Source organism: Lepidochelys olivacea (genome assembly GCF_965140295.1).
Source record: "Lepidochelys olivacea isolate rLepOli2 genome assembly, chromosome: 3".
NCBI lineage: Eukaryota > Metazoa > Chordata > Testudines > Cheloniidae > Lepidochelys > Lepidochelys olivacea.
Genome location: NC_140413.1, coordinates 96384613 through 96409506, shown reverse-complemented (window position 1 = coordinate 96409506; position 24894 = coordinate 96384613). Strand labels below are relative to the sequence as shown.

At 40.6% G+C, this 24894-nt stretch overlaps 1 protein-coding gene across 1 annotated transcript in view; it reads right to left on the bottom strand.

Moving 5' to 3' along the window:
* The window catches only part of RNF217 (ring finger protein 217), a 91458-nt gene that overhangs the window by 12902 nt on the left and 53662 nt on the right, over positions 1-24894 (bottom strand). The window contains exon 4 of the mRNA XM_084623930.1: positions 14811-15012. Coding sequence (XP_084480056.1) covers positions 14811-15012 — 202 coding nt within the window. The remainder of the gene's footprint in view (positions 1-14810; positions 15013-24894) is intronic.

The following is a 24894-nucleotide window of genomic DNA, read 5'->3' as shown; positions in this document are numbered from 1 at the left end:
ATGGGAGAATAACTCCAAGCAATTCCAGCTACAGCAGAACCTCAGAGTTAGGAACACCTTGGGAATGGAGGTTGTTCGTAACTCTGAATAAAACATAGTGGTTGTTCTTTCAGAAGTTTATAACCAAACATTGACTTAATACAGCTTTAAAACTTTATTATGCAGAAGAAAAATGCTGCTTTTGACCATCTGAATTTAAATGAAACGAGCACAGAAACAGTTTCCTTACCTTGTCAAATCCTTCTTTTAAACTTTATTTTTTAGTAGTTTACGTTTAACACAGTACTGTGCTGTACAGTATTTGTTTGGTTTTTGGGGGACTTTTTTGCTGAATGATTGTGTACATCCAGTTTCAAATGAGGTGTGTGGTTGACTGGCAGTTCATAACTCTGGTGTTCGTAACTCTGAGGTTCTACTGTACCTTTTCATGTTGTTCTGGTATATTTCATGATATTTTTCTTCAGGGTGAGAGAACTGGTACTCCAAACTGGTACTCCAAATCCACCTCAAAACACTGCAGATCCTCTATTTACTCCCTCCAAGAAATCTTTTACTCTACATGTGTTATTAAAATTACACTAAAAAAAACTTTTTAAAAAAAGCTATTGTTCTACTGAGTTATTTGGACACTGAATTCAACCACTAGCATAAAATGGAATGTTTCGTCTATTTATGCACAAATTTCAATACACACTTTAACTATGGAATCACTCCAGTATCTGTACTGATAATATACGTAAACACAAATACAGGCAGATCTAGCTAGTCTGCAAATACTATTCTCAGTTCCCATCTGGATTAAAAAAAAATCAAATACATATATGAGGACTTATTATCAGGTCAGTAATAAATAAGCCTGGCATCTGCATGCAGATGTCTAACAAAGACTGGACACTGGAGACATATGCTGGTTTCTGCAGTGCATAAATGCATGACTATCTACCCTGCTGAATCAGGCACTCAGTCTTGAGAAGGGCGGGGGGGAGTAGAAGATAGAATAAACAGGTGTAAAAACATAATATTTCTAAATCTTAGAACTAGAGCAAGTTTTTAAACAGTTATTTCTGATGTAAAAGCTTCAGTTGTTATAACGGAATCTGTTTTATGGTTTTTGTTTTGCCCTGCTATGTAGCATGTAATCCGTAATGCAGCACATGATTTACCATTTAATGCAGTTAATTGGAGTCAGATAATGCTTTAATAAAATTTAAACGAGCTGTGTATTTTTTCCCCCATTTTCAGTGACCGCGGGATTCATAATCCCTGCCATAACAAACCCAAGTTAGGCTACATCTACGCTACAAGCACTACAGCTGCAGAGACATCACTGTAGCACAGCCGTGCAGACACGTGCTACAGCAATGGAAGGGTTTTTCCATTGCTGTAGTAAATCCACCTCATTAAGAGGTGGAAGTCAGGTCTATGGAGGAATTCTTCCACTGACCTAGCAATGTAGACACTGTGGCTTAGGGTCAGCTTAACTACACCCCTACATGACACAGATAGGTCAACCTAAGTTTTAGGTGTAGAGCAGGCCTTAGTCTGATCATCCTGTTTTCTACAATTCAGCCGAATGAAGGCTAGGTAGGGTAGAGATGAAATCTGCTAATTTTTTGGACACCAGATGCTTAGTCTTACTGCTTTCTCTGGAGACCGTGGACAAAATCCCTTTTAAAAAAATCTGCTGGTTGAAGGCACGGTGAAAGATAGGGCCAAAGTGAGGAAAGGAACAATCACTTCAGCTGTATGTTTTCCCCCCTTTCTCTAATTTCTTTTAATAATTTTTAACTAGACAGTCTGCCACGGAGACACGTGCAGTTTTTCCTGACTGAAACATTTGCTTCTGAACAGCAAGTCTGCCAGCCTGCCAAGTCTGCTGCGCAAATCTTTCCCTTTTTATATAAACGCTAAAATTGGAATCAGGATTGCGTGGTAAAAACCAAATTCAAAACATTTTAAAGCACAGACTTAGTTATTTCTAAAAACAGATTTTTGTTTAAGCTAAGCGTTTTTCCTTCCAAAACAGAAATCAAAGTGAAATATCTCCAGCAGCATTTCAATCATATGGCACTCCACTTCCTCACTACCGCTCCCGCCATTCTTCCATGAGTTCCAGACCTAAATGCCAATTCATTTTGCTATAGGACTGACAATCAGGAAATCCCACTTCTCTACATTAAAGAGTTGTTTTCATTTATACTCCAGGGGTCGGCAACCTTTCAGAAGTGGTGTGCCGAGTCTTTATGTATTCACTCTAATTTAAGGTTTCGCGTGCCAGTAATACATTTTAACGTTTTTAGAAGGTCTCTTTCTATATGTCTAAAATATAAAACTCAACTATTGTTGTATGTAAAGTAAATAAGGTTTTTAAAATATTTAAGAAGCTTCATTTAAAATTAAATTAAAATGCAGAGCGCCCTGGACTGATGGCCAGGACCCGGGCAGTGTGAGGGCCACTGAAAATCAGCTCGTGTGCCGCCTTTGGCACGTGTGCCATAGGTTGCCTACCCCTGCTATACTCCATAGATGTTATTTTCCTACAAGTTACATTGTGTTGTCTCCCCTTTATAACCTTCTTCAATCCTGCTCCAAGTAGCGACTGACCAAGAACTAGCATTATAAGAATCTCTCCAAAATTTCCCATAGTATAATGAGATCTGGATTCACAACTACAAGAACCAAACAAACCCATACAGTTTTAGTTCAAGGCCAGATCCAAAACTGGAATGAAACTATTTTCCAGTTCTGGTTCAGAGATACTTGAAAGTTCACAAGAACAGACTCTCTGCACAAGACGGTGAAAATCTTACAAGATTTTAGCTGATCTCACAAGATTTCCACCATTGAATAAGGCAGAATTCACAAGTTGAGCTGAAATCTTGTAAATATCAGCTCAGTTTCAGCATTTTCCACCTTCCTGAATGAAGGAATTATCAGTAGACAAGCTCATAAGAGACTGATGCCATTTAATACATAACATTTCCCTGATTCAGACAACCAAATTATACACTAAATCTAATCTACAGCCTAATGCCTTCTCCTCAGCAATCTTGAGTCCTAATTCGATTCAAACCATTCTGGTTTTATTTTTCAATTTTCTCCTCTGAGATTTGCTGGAATTCCATGGTATTTTGCTACCCATATATTTTTTATTTCCACATCTTGTACTAGAGCAACATAAAAAAAGCCTGGTTTCAGAGTAGCAGCCGTGTTAGTCTGTATCCGCAAAAAGAAAAGGAGGACTTGTGGCACATTAGAGACTAACAAATTTATTTGAGCAGAAGCTTTCATGAGCTACAGCTCACTTCAAATGAAGTGAGCTGTAGCTCATGAAAGCTTCTGCTCAAATAAATTTGTTAGTCTCTATAAGGTGCCACAAGTCCTCCTTTTTTAAAAAAGCCTGTTTCCCTTCTGTAACAGGAAGACATTAGGACCATGTATATCAATGCAGAATTTTCTGATTGTGTCATCCTAGGTTCAGGTGCTAAAACCTTACACCAAAATTCAAGGTAATTACTACTGAATTATGTAGGCAGGTGGCTCCAATTAGCTCCATCCACACTGAGGAGGTCAGAGTTTCACAGGGAAGTAGTGAGCTAAAACAGAGGTTGCCCCAGAGAGAAACCCTACAGCAGTGGTTCCCAAACTTGTTCCACCGCTTGTGCAGGGAAAGCCCCTGGCGGGCCGGGCCCGTTTGTTTACCTGCCGCGTCCGCAGGTTCCGCCGATCATGGCTCCCAGTGGCTGCGATTCGCTGCTCCAAGCCAATGGGAGCTGCTGGAAGCGGCGCAGACCAAGGGACATACTGCCCTACAGTAAAATTCAGTGAGTAAACACAGGCTGAGGTTTTGCATTGTACTACTCTTACTAACTTATCAAGAAAATCTAAGTCACAAGAGCACTTACAAACAAGGAAATGAAGAGCTAAGGACATCAAATCTTACACAGACCAAACATGGAGAAATGTATTGTCATCATAACACAACAAATTTAACTCTGATTCAAGGATTACTGGGGCTGCATTTATTTGTTACCTCCACATCAGTATTTAAACAGTATTTCCTCAAAAAAAAAAAAAACCTGATAATATTTTCCAATAATCTAGTGATGGAGTTTTTTTGGTAGAGTATTGTTTTTTGGGGGTTTGGGGTTTGTTTGGTTTTTTGCTGTAACAATAGAAATATGGTTGTTTCTTGCAGATCTATAACAATAGACTACGAAGTAGTAAAATATTGATTTTATTGTTAAATTATGTATATGGACTTTCATTTAGATCTTACCAATGGGTCTCATTAATACATACATACAAACATAACCTTTTTCAGTCAGATTTCTGTATTTGTTGTATATTTAGAGATCACAGATGCATGAGTAGTATTTAATTTTGGACAGCTGCATTGTGATAAGCCTGATGAACTAGATGTATTTATACTGATCAGAACTAATTATTTACTTTACTGTAGCACTAGCCATGGAGTAATAAGTTAATGCTTTAGCATGAAGGCAGCATGGAATTTGTAATATATTTTTGTCACTTAGGTTTTGAAGAGTCAAAACTAGGGTTGGTTCAGATCCAGATTAAATTTATCCAAACTAAAACCCACATACAGGGGTTCATTGAAAAAAAGAAGAAGTTCTTGTTTTGGCCCATCTCTCCCTTGTAGTTTTAGAAAAAGGCACAGTCATAGTATCTGGACATTGAAACTCACTTTTTGCAAGCAAGATGATGCAGATCAATTTCCTATTAGAAAGTTTAAAAAAAGAACAAGGATAATTGGAAAACATGCAAAATTATTTATCTCTTTGCTAGGTCCCAAAAATAGCATGTAAGACTGAGGGTTTAAACCTCTTTGGGAAATGCAAAGATCTCCTCCAGAAGGGCTATATGAACTCCTAATATTCTTATTAATAGTATCCAGTTCAAGTGTCATTTGGCAACAAAGACTAAATTTATACAAACATATTAGGTTATCTATTTTATTTCAGATCAATAAGAAAGCTAACAGCTGGAGCTTTTCTGATGGATTGCCTATACCAGGGGTAGCCACATTTATTTGACACTCTGAGCCACATATGATAATCTTCAGAAGTTCAAGAGCCACAAGACACACACAGGTTTCAGAGTAACAGCCGTGTTAGTCTGTATTCGCAAAAAGAAAAGGAGTACTTCTGGCACTTTAGAGACTAACCAATTTATTTGAGCATAAGCTTTCGTGAGCTACAGCTCACTTCATTGGATGCATACTGTGGAAACTGCAGAAGACATTATATACACAAAGACCATGAAACAATACCTCCTCCCATCCCACTCTCCTGCTGGTAATAGCTTATCTAAAGTGATCACTCTCCTTACAATGTGTATGATAATCAAGTTGGGCCATTTCAAGCACAAATCCAGGTTTTCTCACCCTCTGCCCCCCCACCCCCACACACAAACTCACTCTCCTGCTGGTAATAGCCCATCCAAAGTGACCACTCTCTTCACAATGTGTATGATAATCAAGGTGGGCCATTTCCAGCACAAATCCAGGTTTTCTCACCCCCCCCCCCCCAAAAAAAACACACACACACACAAACTCACTCTCCTGCTGGTAATAGCTTTTCCAAAGTGACCACTCTCCCTACAATGTGCATGATAATGTAGGTGGGCCATTTCCAGCACAAATCCAGGTTTTCTCACACCCCTCCCCACACACACACACACAAACTCACTCTCCTGCTGGCAATAGCTCATCCAAACTGACCACTCTCTTTACAATGTGTATGATAATCAAGGTGGGCCATTTCCAGCATAAATCCAAGTTTAACCAGAACATCTGGGGGGGAGGGGGGAGGAAAAAACAAGGGGAAATAGGCTACCTTGCATAATGACTTAGCAACTCCCAGTCTCTATTTAAGCCTAATTTAATAGTATCCGATTTGCAAATGAATTCCAATTCAGCAGTTTCTCGCTGGAGTCTGGATTTGAAGTTTTTTTGTTTTAAGATAGCGACCTTCATGTCTGTAATTGCGTGACCAGAGAGATTGAAGTGTTCTCCGACTGGTTTATGAATGTTATAATTCTTGACATCTGATTTGTGTCCATTTATTCTTTTACGTAGAGACTGTCCAGTTTGACCAATGTACATGGCAGAGGGGCATTGCTGGCACATGATGGCATATATCACATTGGTGGATGTGCAGGTGAACGAGCCTTTGATATTGTGGCTGATGTGATTAGGCCCTGTGATGGTGTCCCCTGAATAGATATGTGGGCACAGTTGGCAACGGGCTTGTCTCCCAAGATTTGTGAGAGTGTTGGGTCATCCTTCAGGATAGGTTGTAGATCCTTAATAATGCATTGGAGGGGTTTTAGTTGGGGGCTGAAGGTGATGGCTAGTGGCGTTCTGTTATTTTCTTTGTTAGGCTCGTCCTGTAGTAGGTGACTTCTGGGAACTCTTCTGGCTCTATCAATCTGTTTCTTCACTTCCGCAGGTGGGTATTGTAGTTGTAAGAATGCTTGATAGTCTTGATTGTCTGGCTACGTAGACTCCCTACTCAGGCCCTACACTACCAGCACTCCCAGCTACCTTCGAGACACCACTGACTTCCTGAGGAAACTACAGTCCATCGGTGATCTTCCTGATAACACCATCCTGGCCACTATGGATGTAGAAGCCCTCTACACCAACATTCCACACAAAGATGGACTACAAGCCGTCAAGAACACTATCCCCGATAATGTCACGGCTAACCTGGTGGCTGAACATTGTGACTTTGTCCTTACCCATAACTATTTTACATTTGGGACAATGTATACCTTCAGATCAGTGGCACTGCTATGGGTACCCGCATGGCCCCACAGTATGCCAACATTTTTATGGCTGATTTAGAACAACGCTTCCTCAGCTCTCGTCCCCTAACGCCCCTACTCTACTTGTGCTATATTGATGACATCTTCATCATCTGGACCCATGGAAAAGAACCCCTTGCGGAATTCCACCATGATTTCAACAATTTCCATCCCACCATCAACCTCAGCCTGGTCCAGTCCACACAAGAGATCCACTTCCTGGACACTACAGTGCTAATAAACAATGGTCACATAAACACCACCCTATACCGGAAACCTACTGACCGCTATTCCTACCTACATGCCTCCAGCTTTCACCCTGACCACACCACACGATCCATCGTCTACAGCCACGCTCTGCGATACAACCGCATTTCCTCCAACCCCTCAGACAGAGACAAATACCTACAAGATCTCTATCAAGCGTTCTTACAACTACAATACCCACCTGCTGAAGTGAAGAAACAGATTGACAGAGCCAGAAGAGTACTCTGAAGTTACCTACTACAGGACAGGCCTAACAAAGAAAATAACAGAAAGCCACTAGCCATCACCTTCAGCCCCCACTAAAACCTCTCCAACGCATCATCAAGGATCTACAACCTATCCTGAAGGATGATCCAACACTCTCACAAATCTTGGGAGACAGGCCAGTCCTTGCCTACAGACAGCCCCCCAACCTGAAGCAAATACTCACCAACAACCACATACCACATAACAGAACCACTAACCCAGGAACCTATCCTTGCAACAAAGCCCGTTGCCAACTGTGTCCACATATCTATTCAGGGGACACCATCATAGGGCCTAATCACATCAGCCACACTATCAGAGGCTTGTTCACCTGCACATCTACCAATGTGATATATGCCATCATGTGCCACAATGCCCCTCTGCCATGTACATTGGTCAAACTGGACAGTCTCTACATAAAAGAATAAATGGACACAAATCAGACGTCAAGAATTATAACATTCAAAAACCAGTCCGACAACACTTCAATCTCTTTGGTCACTCGATTACAGACCTAAAAGTGGCAATTCTTCAACAAAAAAACTTCAAAAACCGACTCCAACGAGAGACTGCTGAATTGGAATTAATTTGCCAACTGGGTACAATTAACTTAGGCTTGAATAAAGACTAGGAATGGATGGGTCATTACACAAAGTAAAACTATTTCCCCATGTTTATCCCCCCCGCTGTTACTCACACGTTCTTGTCAACTGCTGGAAATGGCCCACCTTGATTATCACTACAAAAGGTTTTTTGCCCCCCGCTCTCCTGCTGGTAAGAGCTCACCTTACCCGAAGTGTGTATGATAACGCCCATTGTTTCATGTTCTCTGTGTATATAAATCTCCCCACTGTATTTTCCACTGAATGCATCCGATGAAGTGAGCTGTAGCTCACGAAAGCTTATGCTCAAATAAATTTGTTAGTCTCTAAGGTCCTCCTTTTCTTTTTATTGTGAAGCTGGAAACACACACAACCAGCTTTTCAGGTATAACAATGGAGAAGCCAGACAGCATTGATAGCCCATTAAGGGAAATACACACTCACAAAGATTACCCCAGGAACTGTATACAATGGAGACCTCTCAGAGAGAGCACGTAGACAACAGAGACTGCTTAACTCATAGCAATAGATCCTTCCAGCAAGCATGAAGAACCTATAAAAGAGGGGAAATGACATCATTTGGCCTCACTTCCCCCACATCTCAATACCCAGAAACATGTCTGGAGAACAAAGACTGAACTGAGGAGATGGTCCCAGGCCGGAAAGGAAAATCCCATCTTGTGAATTAAGGAACTATACCTTGAGAGTGAGACACTGCTTGATTTAAATCCTGTCTAGTTTATAGAACTAAAATTGCGATTTTACTTTTATATCTTGGGTAGCCAACTTTGATCTGTATGCTTACTACTTATAATCACTTAAAATCTATCTTTCTGTAGTTAATAAATCTGTTTCATATCTTACCTCAAATAGTGTGTTTTGCTTGAAGTGCTTGGGGAATCTGCTCAGTGTACAAAAGCTGGTTCACGTCCACTTTCCTTTGTAGAAGTGGTGGACTAGGTAATAAACTTACATTGGTCAGGCTTCTGACCAGAACAGGACTGTAAAGCCCTGGGATCCTAGGCTGGGGAGTAGGGGGAACTGGCTGGAGTCTATTGTTGGTTCATGAGTGGCTGGCAAAAGCAGTTGGGTGTGTCCCTGCCTGTGGACGTCTGTGTTAAGTGCAGGACCTGGAGCATCACAGTGTGAGAGGGAGCCCAGGTTGGTGACACAGAGGGCTCAGCAGTACCCCAGTTCCAGGTTGCACCCCAGGGAACCCATCACACACTGCCATCAGTTTTTAACAGATGAAAATTAGACAAAAGGCCAGGTTTCCAGAAATGTGTGAGCAGTCATGCTCGCGAAGTCTGTGCGCACATTTTTGTGAACCCACATTTCTAAATGTGCCCTCAACAAAATGTTAATTAGAATAGGGCATTTGTCAGAAAAGTTACTTCTGTTTTGTTTTACAATTGCTTTCCCGTATTTTAGCACACACAGTATATACCTACCCATTTGGAACCTAAAGTCTAGATTTTTCATGATTGCATGTTCTTAGACAGATTCTTATCAATTGCTTGCTTTTAGACCATGGGACTACATTTGTAACCCCTTCATGTCTGATTGCTGGGTGTTAATTATTTTTTGAGTGTATTGAATGAATGGAGTGGAGAGCTGCTGCTACTGTTAGTGATACTACCACAGAGTATGTCTACAAAAGTATATGGGCAATTCTTAATTTAGTGCAAAGCGCAACAACAGAATATGGTCCAAGAGGTGAATATAGCTGAACCACTGGGTAATAGTAGCCATATGGTAATTAAATTTAAAAACCTTGTAGGGGGGTTAAAATACCAAAGAAACCCACCACAGTAGCATTTACTGTCAGAAAGGGGAACTACACAAAAATAAGAAAGTTAATTAAATGGAAATAAAAAGGAACAGTCACAAGGGTGAAATGCCTGCAAAGTGCATGGAGACTATTTTAAAACACCATAATAGAGGCTTAAACTAAATATATATATAAACCACAATAAACAGTAAGAGGACCAAAAAATGCCACCATGGCTGAACAGCAGAGTAAAAGAACCAGTTAGAGGTAAAAAGGCATCCTCTAAAAATTTGAAGTCAAATCCTTCTGAGGAAAATAGAAACTTTAGTAAGTCAAGTATAATAAGACAGAACAAGAAAGAATTTGAAAAGTAACTAGTTAAGGACATAAAAACTAACAGCAATTTTTTTTAAGTACGTCAGAAGCCTACCAAAAAGTCAGTGTGGGACACTGGATGATCAAGGTGCTAAAGAAACATTTAAAGGAGACCAGGTTGTTGCCAAGTAGCTAAATGAATTCTATGCAATAGTCTTCATTGCAAAGGATGTTAGGTTGATTCCCACACCTGAGCCATTCTTTTTAGGTGACAAATCTGAGGAACTGTCCTAGATTGAGGTGTCAGTAGAAGAGATTTTGGAACAAATTGATAAATTAAACAGTAATAAGTCACCAAGACCAAATGGTATTTACCCAAGAGTTCTAAAGGAACTCAAATATGAAATTGCAGAACTTCTAACTGTGGTATGTAACCCATCACTTAAATAAATGTCTACCAGATGACTGGAGGGTAGTTAAGGTAATGCCGATTTTTAAAAATGGCTTTAGGGGTGATCCTGGCAATTACAGGCCAGTAAGTCTAACTTCAGTACCAGGCATTTGGTTGAAACTATAGTAAAGAACAAAATTATCAGATACTGTGACAAAGTTCCTGCTCTACCTTGGTGGGTCTTGCGCTTATTGGCGGATTTCCTCACCTTGGAGCTTCACGGCAGCCCTGAGCTTGGCCGTTTTTCTGAACCCACAGTCCAGGTCGACTCCTCCTGTGTCTGACCAGGAGTTGGGAGGATTTGGGGGGAACCCGGGCCTGCCTTCTACTCAGGGTTCCAGCCCAGGGCCCTGTGGAATCCACCTGTCTAGAGTGCCTCCTGGAACAGCTGTGCAACAGCTACAACTCCCTGGGCTACTTCCCCATGGCCTCCTCCCAACACCTTCTTTATCTTCACCACAGGACCTTCCTCCTGGTGTCTGATAATGCTTGTACACCTCAGTCCTCCAACAGTCCGCGTTCTCACTCTCAGCTCCTAGTGGCTCTTGCTCCCAGCTCCTCACATGCACACCACAAACTGAAGTGAGCTCCTTTTTAAAACCCAGGTGCCCTGATTAGCCTGCCTTAATTGATTCTAGCAGCTTCTTGATTGGCTGCAGGTGTTCTAATCAGCTTGTCTTAATTGTCTCCAGAAGGTTCCTGATTTTTCTGGAACCGTCCCTGTTACCTTACCCAGGGAAAAGGGACCTACTTAGCCTGGGGCTAATATATCTGCTTTCTATTACTCTCCTATAGCCATCTGGCCTGACCCTGTCACAATACATAGATGAACACAATACATTGGGGAAGAATCAAGATGGTTTCTGTAAAGAGAAATCATGCCTCACCAATCTATTAGGATTCTTTGAGAGTCAACAAGCGCGTGATAAGGATTATCCTGTGGATAAACTGTACTTGAACTTTCAGAAAACTTTTCACAACTTCCCTCACCAAAAGCTCTTAAGCAAACTAATCAGTCATGGGATAAGAGGGAAGGTGTTTTTGTGGATCAGTAACTAGCTAAAAGATAGGAAACAAAGGGTAGGAATAAATGGTCAGTTTTCACAAAGGAGAGATGTAAACAGCAAAGTCCCCCAAGGATCTGTACTGGGACCTGTGCTATTCAACAAATACATAGATGATCTGGAAAAAGGGATGAATAGTGAGGTGGCAAAATTTGCAAACAATACAAAATTACTCAAGATAGTTAAGTCCAAAGATGACTGAGAGGAGTTACAAAGGGATCTCCCTAAACTAGGTGACTAGGCAACAAAACGGCAGATGAAATTCAATGCTGGTAAGTATAAAGTAATGCACATTAGAAAAATAATCCCAACTATACATACAAAATGATGGGGTCTAAATTAGCTGTTACCACTCTGGAGTGAGATCTTGGATTGTGAATAGTTCCCTGAAAACTTCTGCTCATTGGGCAGAGGCAGTCAAAAAAGATCACGGAATGTTAGGAACCATTAGGAAAGGGATGGAAGATATCATAATACCACTAAATAAAACCATGTTATCTAAATCCATGCCCTCACCTTGAATACTGCATGTTCTGCTTGCCTCATCTCAAAAAAGATACATTAGAACTGGAAAAGGTGCAGAGAAGGGCAACAAACACGATTAGGGGGTATGGAACAGCTTCTAGAGCAGTGCTTCTCAAGCTATCTGATCTGGGGGACTGGCAATTTTTTTTCCAATGTACGCACAGACCGGCAGCCGATGGCTCGTGGACCGGCAGCAGTCCACGGACCACCATTTTGAGTAGCACTGTTCTAGAGGAGGAGAGATTAAAAAGACTGGGTCTGTTCATCTTAGAAAAAAGACAACTAAAGAGGGATGTAATAGAGGTGGAAGCGTTATTTACCCCTTCATATAACAGAAGAACTAGAGGTCACCCAAAGAAATTAATAGACACCAGATTTAAAACAAACAAAAGGGAGCACTTCTTCATACAATGCATAGCTAACCTATGGAACTCAATGCCATGGGATATTGTGAAGGCCAAAATTATAACTGTTCTCTGAAAAGAATTAGATAAGCTCATGGAGGATAGGTCCAACAAAGGCTATTATCCAAAATGGTCTGTGACACAATCCCACGCTCTGGGTGTCCATAAACTTCCCATTGCCAAAAGCTGGGACCGGAGAACAGGATCACTGTTCTGTTCTTTCCCTCTGAAGCATCTGGCACTGGCCAATGTCAGAAGAGAGGATACTAGGGTTAGATGGACCACTGGTCTGAACCAGTATGGCCGCTCTTATGGCAAAAGCAAAGAGCACAACAGCCATCAGAAGACCGTAATATGGTTGCAGAGAGTAGAGAGAAGGGGACAGGAAGGAAGAAGAGGATAGAGCAAAGGGAAAATAAATGTGGGGTGGGGTGGGGTGGAGGGAGAGACAGGGCAAAAGGAAAGATGATGAGCTAAGCAAAGGGGATCAGAAGCAAGCGAAAAGAGAAGGGAGGACAACAGGTTTCCCCACATAAAATGTAGTAACTATAAAATATATTCTGAATAGGAGTTAACGATTCACCAGCATCACATCCTAGTCAAACTATGAGTAACAAACTAGAATAATAAGAAAAAAATTAGCATTTACAAGAGCATCTTCAAAATGATGCAGAAACACTATGTAAATTATTTACTCCCCCCAAAAAACCTAAAAGGTAAAGTAATATCCCTTTTCTACAGAATTGGCGAAAGCAAGAGACGTTAAAATAACTTGCCCAAGGCCACACAGAAAGCCGTCAGAAGTCCCCAGATTGGAAGTTAGGAATTCCTCTCACCCAACCTCATAACTTCCTTCTAGTCCATGTTGACTCTCAATTGTATTATACTGGTTTTGAAAGTTAAAGTTCAATGAGGTGGCAGGCCACGAATGCGATAACATTGATGGTCAAAAACCAAAATTTTTGTCCTGAGGTATATTTTTGATATTTTAACATTTGCTTTCTTCCTGATCTGGGATGAGAAGTTGTAATATCAGAAATTTACCCAGAATGGGAAGTTTACAAAAATGTAAATCCAGAAGTGCAGAAGTGTTTTATTTTGCCATTTTCAATTGAAACTATTTTGATATTCCTGAATCAAAATGTTTCACTGCAGCTTGTTTGAACTGTGTCCACCCGAGCTGCCATAGAACCTCATGTTCCTCATGCCCCCATTCTCCTCTCTGGGCCAGACAACATCTTCCATGATCCACCATGGTGGTTCAACCAAAGGGGAGATTGTGATGTAGTTTGGACTGTAGAATAGGACAGACCAAGCAATGTCAAAACTACAACTCCCATGAGGCTCCATAATAAGCACAGTTCAATGTCAAACTGATATGAAATGAAATGTTTTAATTCAGGATGACCCGACTCAAAATATTTCATTTAGATAGCAGACCAAAAAAGGACAATACAAATTTGGACAAAATCAAAATTTTTCTGCAGAAACTGTTTTTTTGATGGAAAAACATTGATAGAAAATTCTCAGCCAGCTGTAGATGAGCATTGTTTTGATGAGTATTAGTACTTTGAAGGTCTAAGTCTCATAGTGAGACAAAGAGGAGGGTATCATCACTGAGACAAAGCCCTTCGTTCCCATATATATGTTTTTTATATATATAAGACCACCGATGTGGTTTTCACTGCATTATCAAGAAAGTGCTTGCTGATTCTCCCACTAATCAAAACAGCTGCACTAATGTACGCGCACGTCTGTGTGTATGTATGTGTGCAGTACAAAACAATAATATGGGACAGAATGCAAAAGAGAAATGTAGAATCCCAGTGTTGAAATCCTTTTGGAAATATGAGTACTTCATAAAGGATGTTCACCACAGCACCCTTGTTTCTTAGGATACAACACGGAACAGAGGATCCATTTAAATACCCTAAGTCACAACAAAAGAATACTTAGAAAGTGTAAGCACAAGACAACTATAAGTTTATCTTTCCAGAAGTTATATGCTTCAGTTCCCCATTAAAATAGTTTTATGTTGGGATGCAAAGCTTTTTCAATTTGCTTGCTACAGTAACACTCTGATTACAAAAAAGTTCCAATACAAGAGAGTCCATTAGAAAAGGTAAAAGTAAAAAAGAGCTTATTCACCCATAACCCTCTGATTAAAAATTCCAAATGCTAAATTTGTTTATATTTTTAATGAAGCATCTTGAAACAACCCAACTTCTTTATAAGAAGTCTATGATGCATTTTGGACAAACTGTTAATTAGTTAATAGTTTTTTCACTCATCACTTCATAATGCCGTTCTCTGCAAGGCACATCATCCACTCACCACAGACAGAGCCTCGCACTAATCTCCTTAAATGCGGTCTCTCAGGGAGGTAGCGATATTTGCATCCAAATATACTGAGGTTTGACGTGTGATCTCCAAAGAAACGGAGCTGGCGGTATCTCTCCCCACAGCGGTAACAGAAATTAGTGTTACATTGTGAACAGGTCATGTGGTCACACCCTTCTGTTCTCTGGATGTGGATCTTTATGAGCACAAGAGGAAGAAAAAGAAAATGTTAATTTAAACAAATAAAAAAAAACATTAAAGCAAGTACTACGTAATAATTATCTGGAACAAAGATCAGATAAAGAGTGAACATGAGTGATTCCCAGAGTAACAGTCACCCTGTTACTGTCCCAGCCATTCTATCAGTAATATGATTGGCTTAAATAAGTGTACGATGACATTCACACATTTGTTTATGAAGCAACAAACCTGAATATTTCACTTAAATTCATTTCTGGAATTCCATTTAAGGATTACCTCCCCATTTATCTCCCCTTCCCTTCTTTTTTTAGAGAACAATTTTTTTTTTTGCACCTCAGACAAGAGCCCACGGGAGTTCTTCAAATAATCCAAATGTTATTGCAGTTTTAAAATGATAAGAACTCTGGTGATTATTTAGATACATTATTCAGTACTACAACTATAGTTCAATTTAAAAAAGTATTGAAAAACATAACTTAGGAAGGCACCTTTTCCTGCCTGCTGACCTGTCATGACACTCTTCCACCATGAAATTGGAAGTGAGAGCATCAAGCCCTCCTGGCCCCAAGCATGTTGGTCCCTACAGCAACTGCTGAACTCCCCTCTTCTCCACCTTGCCATCCTAATGTACAAGTTATGGATGTCTGCCTGAGGATCCTGCACACTGAGCTTCATGCACAGGGCCCTGCAAAATGTAAAGCTCAGATTTGGTAAAAGCACTTGTAAATTCTTCATTTTAAAGAGTCAACTGACTGTGAGACACTTAGAAACAGCTGAATAGTGCTTTACATGTTCTGTCCTTAATACCTTGCCTCCTTTCACACATGTTTATGCCTCTGACTGTTGCGCATTATACTTGGAGCCACTTTCTGAAAACAGTCCAGCCTCCACCCTTACATCACTCAAATCACTACTAGAAACCCAACTCTGCACCACTGCCCAGTTCTTGCTTTCCCCACCCTTCACCCCCGAAGTACAGCAAAAACAAGCAACAAAAACCCAAGGAAACAACAAGATGCGTTCCTATCTTCACTCAAATTTTAAGTGGTATTTTGTATCTTCTCCACACACATTGCTCTCTTTCAATTACCAGCTGTTTAAGGGAGGGACTGTCTTCCTACGTCTGAACAGAATCTAGCATACCTTAGAGTAGCAGTTCTCAAACTGTGGGTCAGGACCCCAAAGTGGGTCACAACCCCATGCCAGGTCTGGCATTAGACTAGCTGGGACCACCCAGGGCTCAGGCTTTGGCTTCAGCCTGGGCAGCGGGGCTCAGGATACAGGCCCCCTGCCCGAGGATGAAGCCTGGGGCTTTGGGCCCCTCTGCCCATGGCGGTGGGGCTCAGGCTTTGCCCCCCCACCCAGAGCAGCGGGGCTCGGGTAGGCTCAGGCTTCAGTCCCCCCTCTTGGGGTTGTGTAGTAATTTTTGTTGTCAGAAGGGGGTCGCAATACAATGAAGTTTGAGAACCCCTGTCTTAGACACTACTATAACATGAATACTAAAAACAACCCCCAACACACTTTTTTTTTAAATTGAAGAATAAAGTATCTCTTCTACATCCCCTGATGTATCCCTACTGATATCTCTCTGATATGTGTTCTCCCATATCATTTGTGGCCATTTTACCTCTCTTTTTCCTCCACCCCTTCAACTTTTTCTTTATCTCGACAAGCAGGTAGCCATTGGGGCACTTTTCCTCAGAAAGAGACATGGTATCAGTTCAGAGATCCTCGTCAGTGATACTATTACATCAGGGAGCAGAGGGTGCTGAAAATCATCATTAGCATCACGTTCTCCCTACACCACCACTTTAACCACTTATACTTTAAAAGAGACCAAAGTATCACTTTTAAAGTGCACCACTTTGCAGAGCCTAGGGTCAAACATGTCTCACACAACAGAATGATGGGCATTTCCATCACACTACCACCAAATATACCCCAATTTGTATGTTGTTCAGTTGACTAAAAAAATTAGGATTGTAAAAAAATACCCCACAAAACAAAAGACAAAACATTTCAAATTCTGGATCCCAGTTCCTAATGTCTGCAGTCAGATTAGGCCTCAATCTGAAAACTACTAGACAGTATACCGAAAAAATCTTAGCATACAAGACTAAGGGAATTATCCCTGAAGATTCATTCGCGTATCTTTAATATCTTTCTTCAATATTAAACCCACCCTTAACTAAACCACTAAAACACGCACCATTCACATACTTAAACTGAGTTACTGCATTATCTTATTGCTGTAACCCTTGTCCTTCTCCATCCTCCTTTCCCACAAATATGCATGGAGCAGCACAGCCCCACACTCAGGAAGGAAACAGGTCCTGGGCACCCCCAAAGCTCAGCCCCAACACCCTAGCTCTACTCCCAGTGATAGCCCTGAAGCAGCTGCCAGTATTAGCTAACAAGTTCTGAAGGTGCGTGCATCTTCAAATTGGAAATTTTTGTTACACACCACTGATGTGACTCTTTCCAAAGCAAATATATTTCAACTTTGATTACCCACAGCACCCTGTTATCAGGTATCATGACGCTGCTTTGGATGTCTAAATTCACATAAACAGAGCAGTTCTTCGGTGTCATTCAGATGATCAATGCTGAACTTACTATGGCCTCTGCAGATTAACAACTAGAATATCCTCACTGAGGGGATCGTAGAATCAGAGGGTTAGAAGGGACTGCAAGAGTAATCTAGTCTAACCCCCTGCCAAGATGCAGAATTTGGTGCATCTAAACCATCCAAACAGATAGTTATCCCACTGCCTCCTTTCAAAAACTTTGAGTGAAGGAGCTTCCACAACCTCCCTAGGCAGTCTGTTCCATTGTCCTACCATTCTTACAGTTAGGAAATTTTTCCTGAGTTTTATTCTAAATCGGCTGTGCTGTAGTTTGAACCCATTGGCTCTTGTCCTGCCCTCTGTGGTAGGAGAGAACAACTTTTCTCCATCTGTTTTATTGCAGCCTTTCAAGTATTTGAAGACCGTTATCATGATCCCCCTTTAATGTCCTCTTTTCCAAACTAAACATACCCAGTTCCTTCAGCCTTTGCTCATTGGCCTGCATTCCCCATCCCTTTGATCATCTTTGTCGCTCACCTCTTGATCCTTTCCAGTTTTCCTACATCCTTTCTATACAGTAGTAACCAAAACTGGACACAGTACTCTAGCTGAGGCCTAACCAGTGCCAAGTAGAGCGGTACTATTACCTCCCATGACTTGCATGCTATGCCTCTGTTAATGCAAACTAAAATTGCATTTGCTTTTTTTTGCAACAGCATCACACTGCTGACTCATGTTGAGGTTATGATCTACCACAACTCCCTGATCCTTTACAACAGTGCTGCTGCCAAGCCAGTTATCCCCCATTCTGTATTTGTGTATTTGGGTTTTCTTCCCTAAGTATAGCACCTTACATTTGTCTTTGTTGAATTTCATTTTGTTGTCTATAGCCCAGTTCTCAAATGTATCAAGTTCCCTCTGAATTTTAGCTCTATCCTCCAGTGTGTTGGCATCCCTCCCCTCCAGCTTTGTGTCATCTGCAAAGTTGATCAGTATCCTCTCCATTGCTATATCCAGGTCATTAATAAAGATGTTAAATAACACCGGACCCAGAACAGATCCCTGTGGAACCCCACTTGAGACATCCCTCTAATCTGACATTGTTCAATTAACAATCACACTCTTTGTGGTTGTTAAACGAATTACGTATCCACTTAATGGTAGTCCACTGAGCCTGCATTTCTCCAGCTCACTTATCAGAATGTCCTGGGGGGCTGTGTCAAAAGCCTTGCTGAAGTCCAGGTATATTATGTCTATTGCATTTCCCCTATCCACCAAACCAGTTACCACATCGAAGAAGAAAATCAAGCTGGTTTGGCATGATTTGTTCTTGGTAAATCCATGTTGGCTGCTAGTGATTACCCCTTCAACTTCCAGGTATTTGCAAACTGAATGTTTTATACATTGCTCTAGTAGTTTCCCAAGTACTGAAGTCAGGCTGACTGGTCTATAGTTCCCTGACTCCTCCTTTTTCCTTTTTAAAGATAGGCATTACTTTAGCCCTGCGCCAGTCTTCCAGGACCTCTCCTCTCATCCATAAACTTGCAAATATTATTGCCAGTGGCACCAAGATTTTTTCAGCTAATTCCTTCAGTACCCTGTGATGAATAGCATCAGGCTCTGCTGATTTGAATTCATTCAAATTGTTCAGAAGATCTCTAACATCTTCTTTAACCAAATCTGCATCCCTTCCCCTTTATTGTCTATGGTAACTTCCGGTCTCATGTTATTTTTTGTGAGAACACTGAAGCAAAGTAGGCATTGAGCAGCTCTGCTTTCCTATCATCTTCTGTTCCCAGTTCATGTTTTCCTTTGAGCAGTGGACCCACACCGTCCCTGATCTTTCATTTTTGTCTGCAGGGATGCTACAGCATAAGAAGGAAACTTTCATACTATAACTGTGAAATGTATTTTCTTATTTCCAGATAAAAGCTAAATATCTCCACATGCAATATATATACTTGTCCCTGATTTCCAAAGAAAACAGTCTGCGAAATGAACTGAGATTCCTCATTGGAGGCCAACATGGGATAAACCTGCAGAGGCTAGGGGGAACAATAAAATAAATTAAGCATTGACTAACTTTAGTTCCCCAAGTTACAGAATATTGTTCAACCACTCAAGGAGCCCAGAGAACTCAACTTTTAGGTGCCACTTACACAGACCTGAGTGTACATCCCCAAGAATATGTACACAAGTGCCTCTGAAAAGCTGTAAATTTGAAACAACTAGCTTCACTTTTCTCCAGTGACTGTATTTTCAATTGTAAAACATTTTCTTCAAAATTTACCACTTTATTGTTATTCAGATTAGTTTAAAAAAATTGGCCATACATCTTTAACATTGTTCCTGGAGCTTCATATCAAATGCAGAGACTAACAGTGGCAGATGGAGTCTGTATAATTCAGTCAGGATGCTTAGAAATTTACAAATGACATTTCATTTGATAAACTTCAGCTCTGGTTCAGATGGGTATTTCTCCCTCCCCGTCTCTATAACCCTCCAATGGAAATGGATTATGCAGCTAAGGGTTGGGAAAAAGTGACCATTAATGGATCAAATGTCATTTGCATGTTTCTACCCTACTGGGCAAAACAGCAGGAGTATGACATGTAATAGACACCACAAGGAATGTGCAGGCCTAGAAATTCATTTTGCTATAATTAGCAAAGTACATTTCAATTGCTTGATAAACTTAATTTCTTTGTTATAGAGGAGGATAACACAGAAATGGAAAAAGGAGAGCAACCAAACAGAAGACAGTTTGAATCTCTGAAGAATCTATTATTGGCTTGATCCTGCATGGCAATGAGCACCCTTAACTCCCACTGAAGTCATAAAACATTCTTCATATTACAGGATTAGGCACTTTTATCCAAGAATCCAACAGTGCTTTACAAAAGGTGAAAATTATACCCATTTTACAGATGGGCAAATTGCACCATAGAGCTAAATGACTTGGCCAGGATGTCACATTGAATCAGTGGCAGAGTCTAGAATAGATCCCTAATCCCCTGCTATAAAATAGCCATGTAGTTTTTTAGAACTATGTAATAAACAAACAAACTGCACATTTCTTTACAGTACGTATGAGCTAGCTAACAGGGCTGACTCTAGTTGTGGGGAGGAGTGGCCAAGCAAAAATGTTTTTGGCACTCCCAACCACCCTGATCACCTGCTCTGCCGGCTAAATGAGACTCTCGAGTGAACAATATTTTACAGCAAGTTATTTAATGAGCTATCAGTTTGCTGAAAAGTTAAGCTTCTTCCCCACCTTTTATACCACCATAACTATCTTTCCATCCAATAAAAACCCTCTTGAAAGAAAGAGCCCTTAAAAAAATCCCCAGACAAACATTTTCAAACAACTTTACTGTATCATAAATGACTAGCTATCCTCTTCGTTACACTTCTTTCAAAAGGAAACCCTCTATACAGTTAAATCCTTTCATATATCTGCAGTAATTCACTGCCCTAAAAAGGAGCCCAGAGAGTTCCTTAAAAGATTCAGCTGGAAATACTCTACAATCAATTTGCTGGATTATTTGATGATACTCATGTTAATTTGAATATCTGATCCAAAAAGAGTGTATGTCCGTCCTGATTTGCACCAGTTTTCTTGTTCACTTAACTTCCTTCGACTGTTCAAAGTTCCACAACTGTAACTCACCAGCTTTTTAAAGTTTTCTTCTGTCACCCTAAAATGTGTTTTCTCCTGAAATCCCCAGCAAGTTCACATTTTCTACATACGGTACTTCCTGTTTTATTGTATAGAAATTACCCTTGAGGAAGAAGGGGAATTTTGTGGGGGAGTTTTTTAACCACACTATTTCAAGAATTTTTGAAAACTTTTGGTTGAGGAAACAGGTATACTAATTATATTCCTTTTCATCGGATATGTATACAGGAGATTTTATACCGCTCTAGACATCTATGACTGAAATAAACCCAGGACTTTTCACCAAGATGCAAAACTATTCAGAAAGTCAGACTGCACTAGGTATCTCAAAACAGGACAGGATCAGTTAAAAAAAGCTAACAAATTATTTAGTCTTAAATCATGTAATACAGAACCCAAAGAAACCCCAATCCTGCCATTGTAGTTATCATTTACAAATGTTAAAGGCAAAATACAACATATTGTTGTGTTTTGACAGTACATGTTTTTGCTTGCTTGTGTAAATATATCCTGTAGGCAGCAGCTACACCTAAATAAATGTTTCAGTCAGATACAGGAAGGTAGTATTCACTTTCAAAAAATTTAAGGTGGGATTAAAGATGTGGCCACAGAATGGTGCCTTCTGCTCTGTGTACCCTTCCAGAACTTGAAATTCCAAAACACCTACCTCAAAATGTTGGAAAACAAGAAATGCTCTTAGAGATCTCCCCAGATATCCCCCAAAGGAAAATTCTTGTAACACTAAAAACACCCACAAACTTAAGAAAATCAGAAAAATGCATAACAAAGGTAACACTTTTTTGACTATATGTTCACTTTATGAAAAGTTGCACCACAACTAACAAATCAGCTCCACAGGGGTACTGAGGGTTGTGAGGCTCCTCACCACCACCTGCCCTTAGCACGAATAAATCTTGTCTGTGCCTGCTGTGGATCAGTTCCCTGAAACCAACAGCCTCTGGCAACACAAGCACTGCCTTCCAAGCTTCTAAGCCTCATTCTCTCTATAAAGATAGCGACAGCCACACAGCAACCCCCTTATACTTGGAACACTGCTACAGCATCCAGCCCCTTATCCACTGAACACACTCAGAATTACCAGACTCGCTGGTAAAGGAATAGTACACATCAGCTTGTAAAATTCAACCCAGGACCACTACTTTGCTTAACACCGCAGCACTCTCATATAGTGAGAGTGAAAACGAGAATAAATTCGCTATCAAAGAATAGAGATTCGAGTAATAGTGAGTAAGAATATTGGAAACAAATGGTTACATATAACCATACACTTTCTAAAACTTAAACCTTAACTAATAAACTACTCACTTGTCTAAAGTTATCTTACCCAAAGTTCTCCCCAGTGTTTTCAGCCAAGCCTGGCTGAGACCCCTTTTTCCTGAAGAAAAATTGCTGTCCTTTTACTTCCTCAGTGAAAGGTGCCCATCTGTCTTCTCTGCCCCACAAATATAGTCTAACAAACTTTTAGAGGTCACCTCTAGATAAAGTTCTCTCCCCGCAACTCTTCTTTTCTTGTTGTTAGTTTCTTTCTGAAATTCTGACAATCTTCATTTGCATTCAGTTCAGACTGATGATAGGAAGACCATTGCAAATGAGACAACACTCAATTTACATATAAACAAATAGATGGATAAATCGCTCATCCGACAGAAACCCTGTTTTTCACCTTTGCTGGTGACCAGTACCTGGATACAGACTTTAAGAACGTATTTTCAGCACACCCACAACTCCTTATACAATATTTTACATACACTTCAGAATGGAATTAATGAACAGTGTGACACCGGTTTTCATTTGAGACCTTACATGACATTCTTTGGTGATCTAGAACGTACACACCAGACTCATGACATTCCTGTATTCCCTCTACACCTCCTTTGGCAGTTTGCATTAAGAGGTTCTTGGGTCACATCAACATTCCCCCAATATCTACCTGCTCATAAATAAGGCAAAACTTGTAAGATGGTACCCTTTGGAGGCAACCAATAATTTTACATTATGCCTTCCTGATGAGAATAACCAGCTTGCCTCTTCAGGTATATACACACTGCACTCTTTACTGTGGCGTGTAGAGTACATACAATAAGTGCCTCCCTAGCACGGGTGTAAATACCACTATAGATGGGAGGCACTGCTTAGGGAAGTAAAGACAGGCCTGAACCATGTGGTATGTACCCAACACGGCTCTCTAAATGCCCAAGCAGTGCCTTCCCAGTCTACAAAACTATTTTTAGTAGCAGTGTCCCGCTGCCTCCCTGCTGCTGGAATCTTTCCCTGAGGCAAGAAAAGGCTCCAGCAGCCAGGAAAGGCTCTAACAGAGGGGAGGCAGCAGGGAAGGGCTTCAGCAGCTTCCTGCTGCCAGACACTTTCCCTACTGCTTCCTCTCAGGCCAGAGCCAAAGCTCCAGCAGCAGGGAGCTGCTGAAGCCTTTCCCCACTGCCTCTCCCCTGCCGCAGCTTTTCACTGACACACATATCTACACCCCAAAGTGTGGATGCAGCCTGCTTTTCACGAATGCATGTAGCTACATGATCCTTACGTGCTGCCACCAGTAGTATGCAGTTTAGACATAGCCTATGTTACATCAAAAGAAGTCAGACTTACTTCCCTGCTTTGCTACAGTTTTTAGTTTCTGAACAAATGACAAACAACTATACTTGAGCTTAAAGCTTTAGGCAAAAAATGTACTCTGGGGTTAAAATATACTGTCATACTGAAATACTGACATTCAAATATTATTAATCATAAATCCATTCAAATGCCATTCCAATATCACTTACTACAATAAGAAATGATCGTTTAGCTTTTCTTAGTGACAACAGACCTGGTGCCCTCTCTTTCTCAACAGATCAGATATGGAGTGTGAATGTTTGTGTGTGTGTGTGCGTGTGTATATATATATATAGAGAGAGAGAGAGAGAAAATTTTTAAGACACTTCCTAAGGTATAGAAAAAAGAACTTCTATATGTATAACTATTTGCAAAGCTACAGTAGGTAGTATTCCTTTAAAGGATCATCTCTTAGAAGCTGTCACAGTTCAGGACAACTACATCTGTATTTCTCCCTCCGGTCTGTCCAGGGCACCCACTCTAGGTGTCTAGTTCCCCAGCAGTTGCCTCTTGTGGGTGAATATTCACATCTTTCTGATTAGGATATTTCCAGGCTGCACAGGCCCCTGACGATACTGTGATATCTCCAGCAACAGACAAGCTGACTAAGCAGGCTTCTTTTGCCTTCTCTTCAGAGATGACACACAATCTAATTGCCACAGTTATAAGTTACCACACAGCTTTTTCTATATGAGTTCCTAAAAACAACTAACAACAATTCAACAAGGTTTAACTTAATTCCATTAGTTTTGTCCTAGATATTGCAGGATATTGTCATATCTGTACTGATGCTACTTGTATGCAATACAAGTAATACTGCATCCTCTTTCACATGCTCTTCTAACATTCTCCCAGGTAACAGAAGTTCTTGTAGGTTTGTTCAGGAAGGATCCATTTCTGAAAGTGCAGTTCCTTTCCTGTATCACCAGTTCCTGAAGCCTCAGTTTATCCTTAAACTGGTCTTCAGCTTCTTGGAATATGAAAATAAAGTTTGTGTTCCATC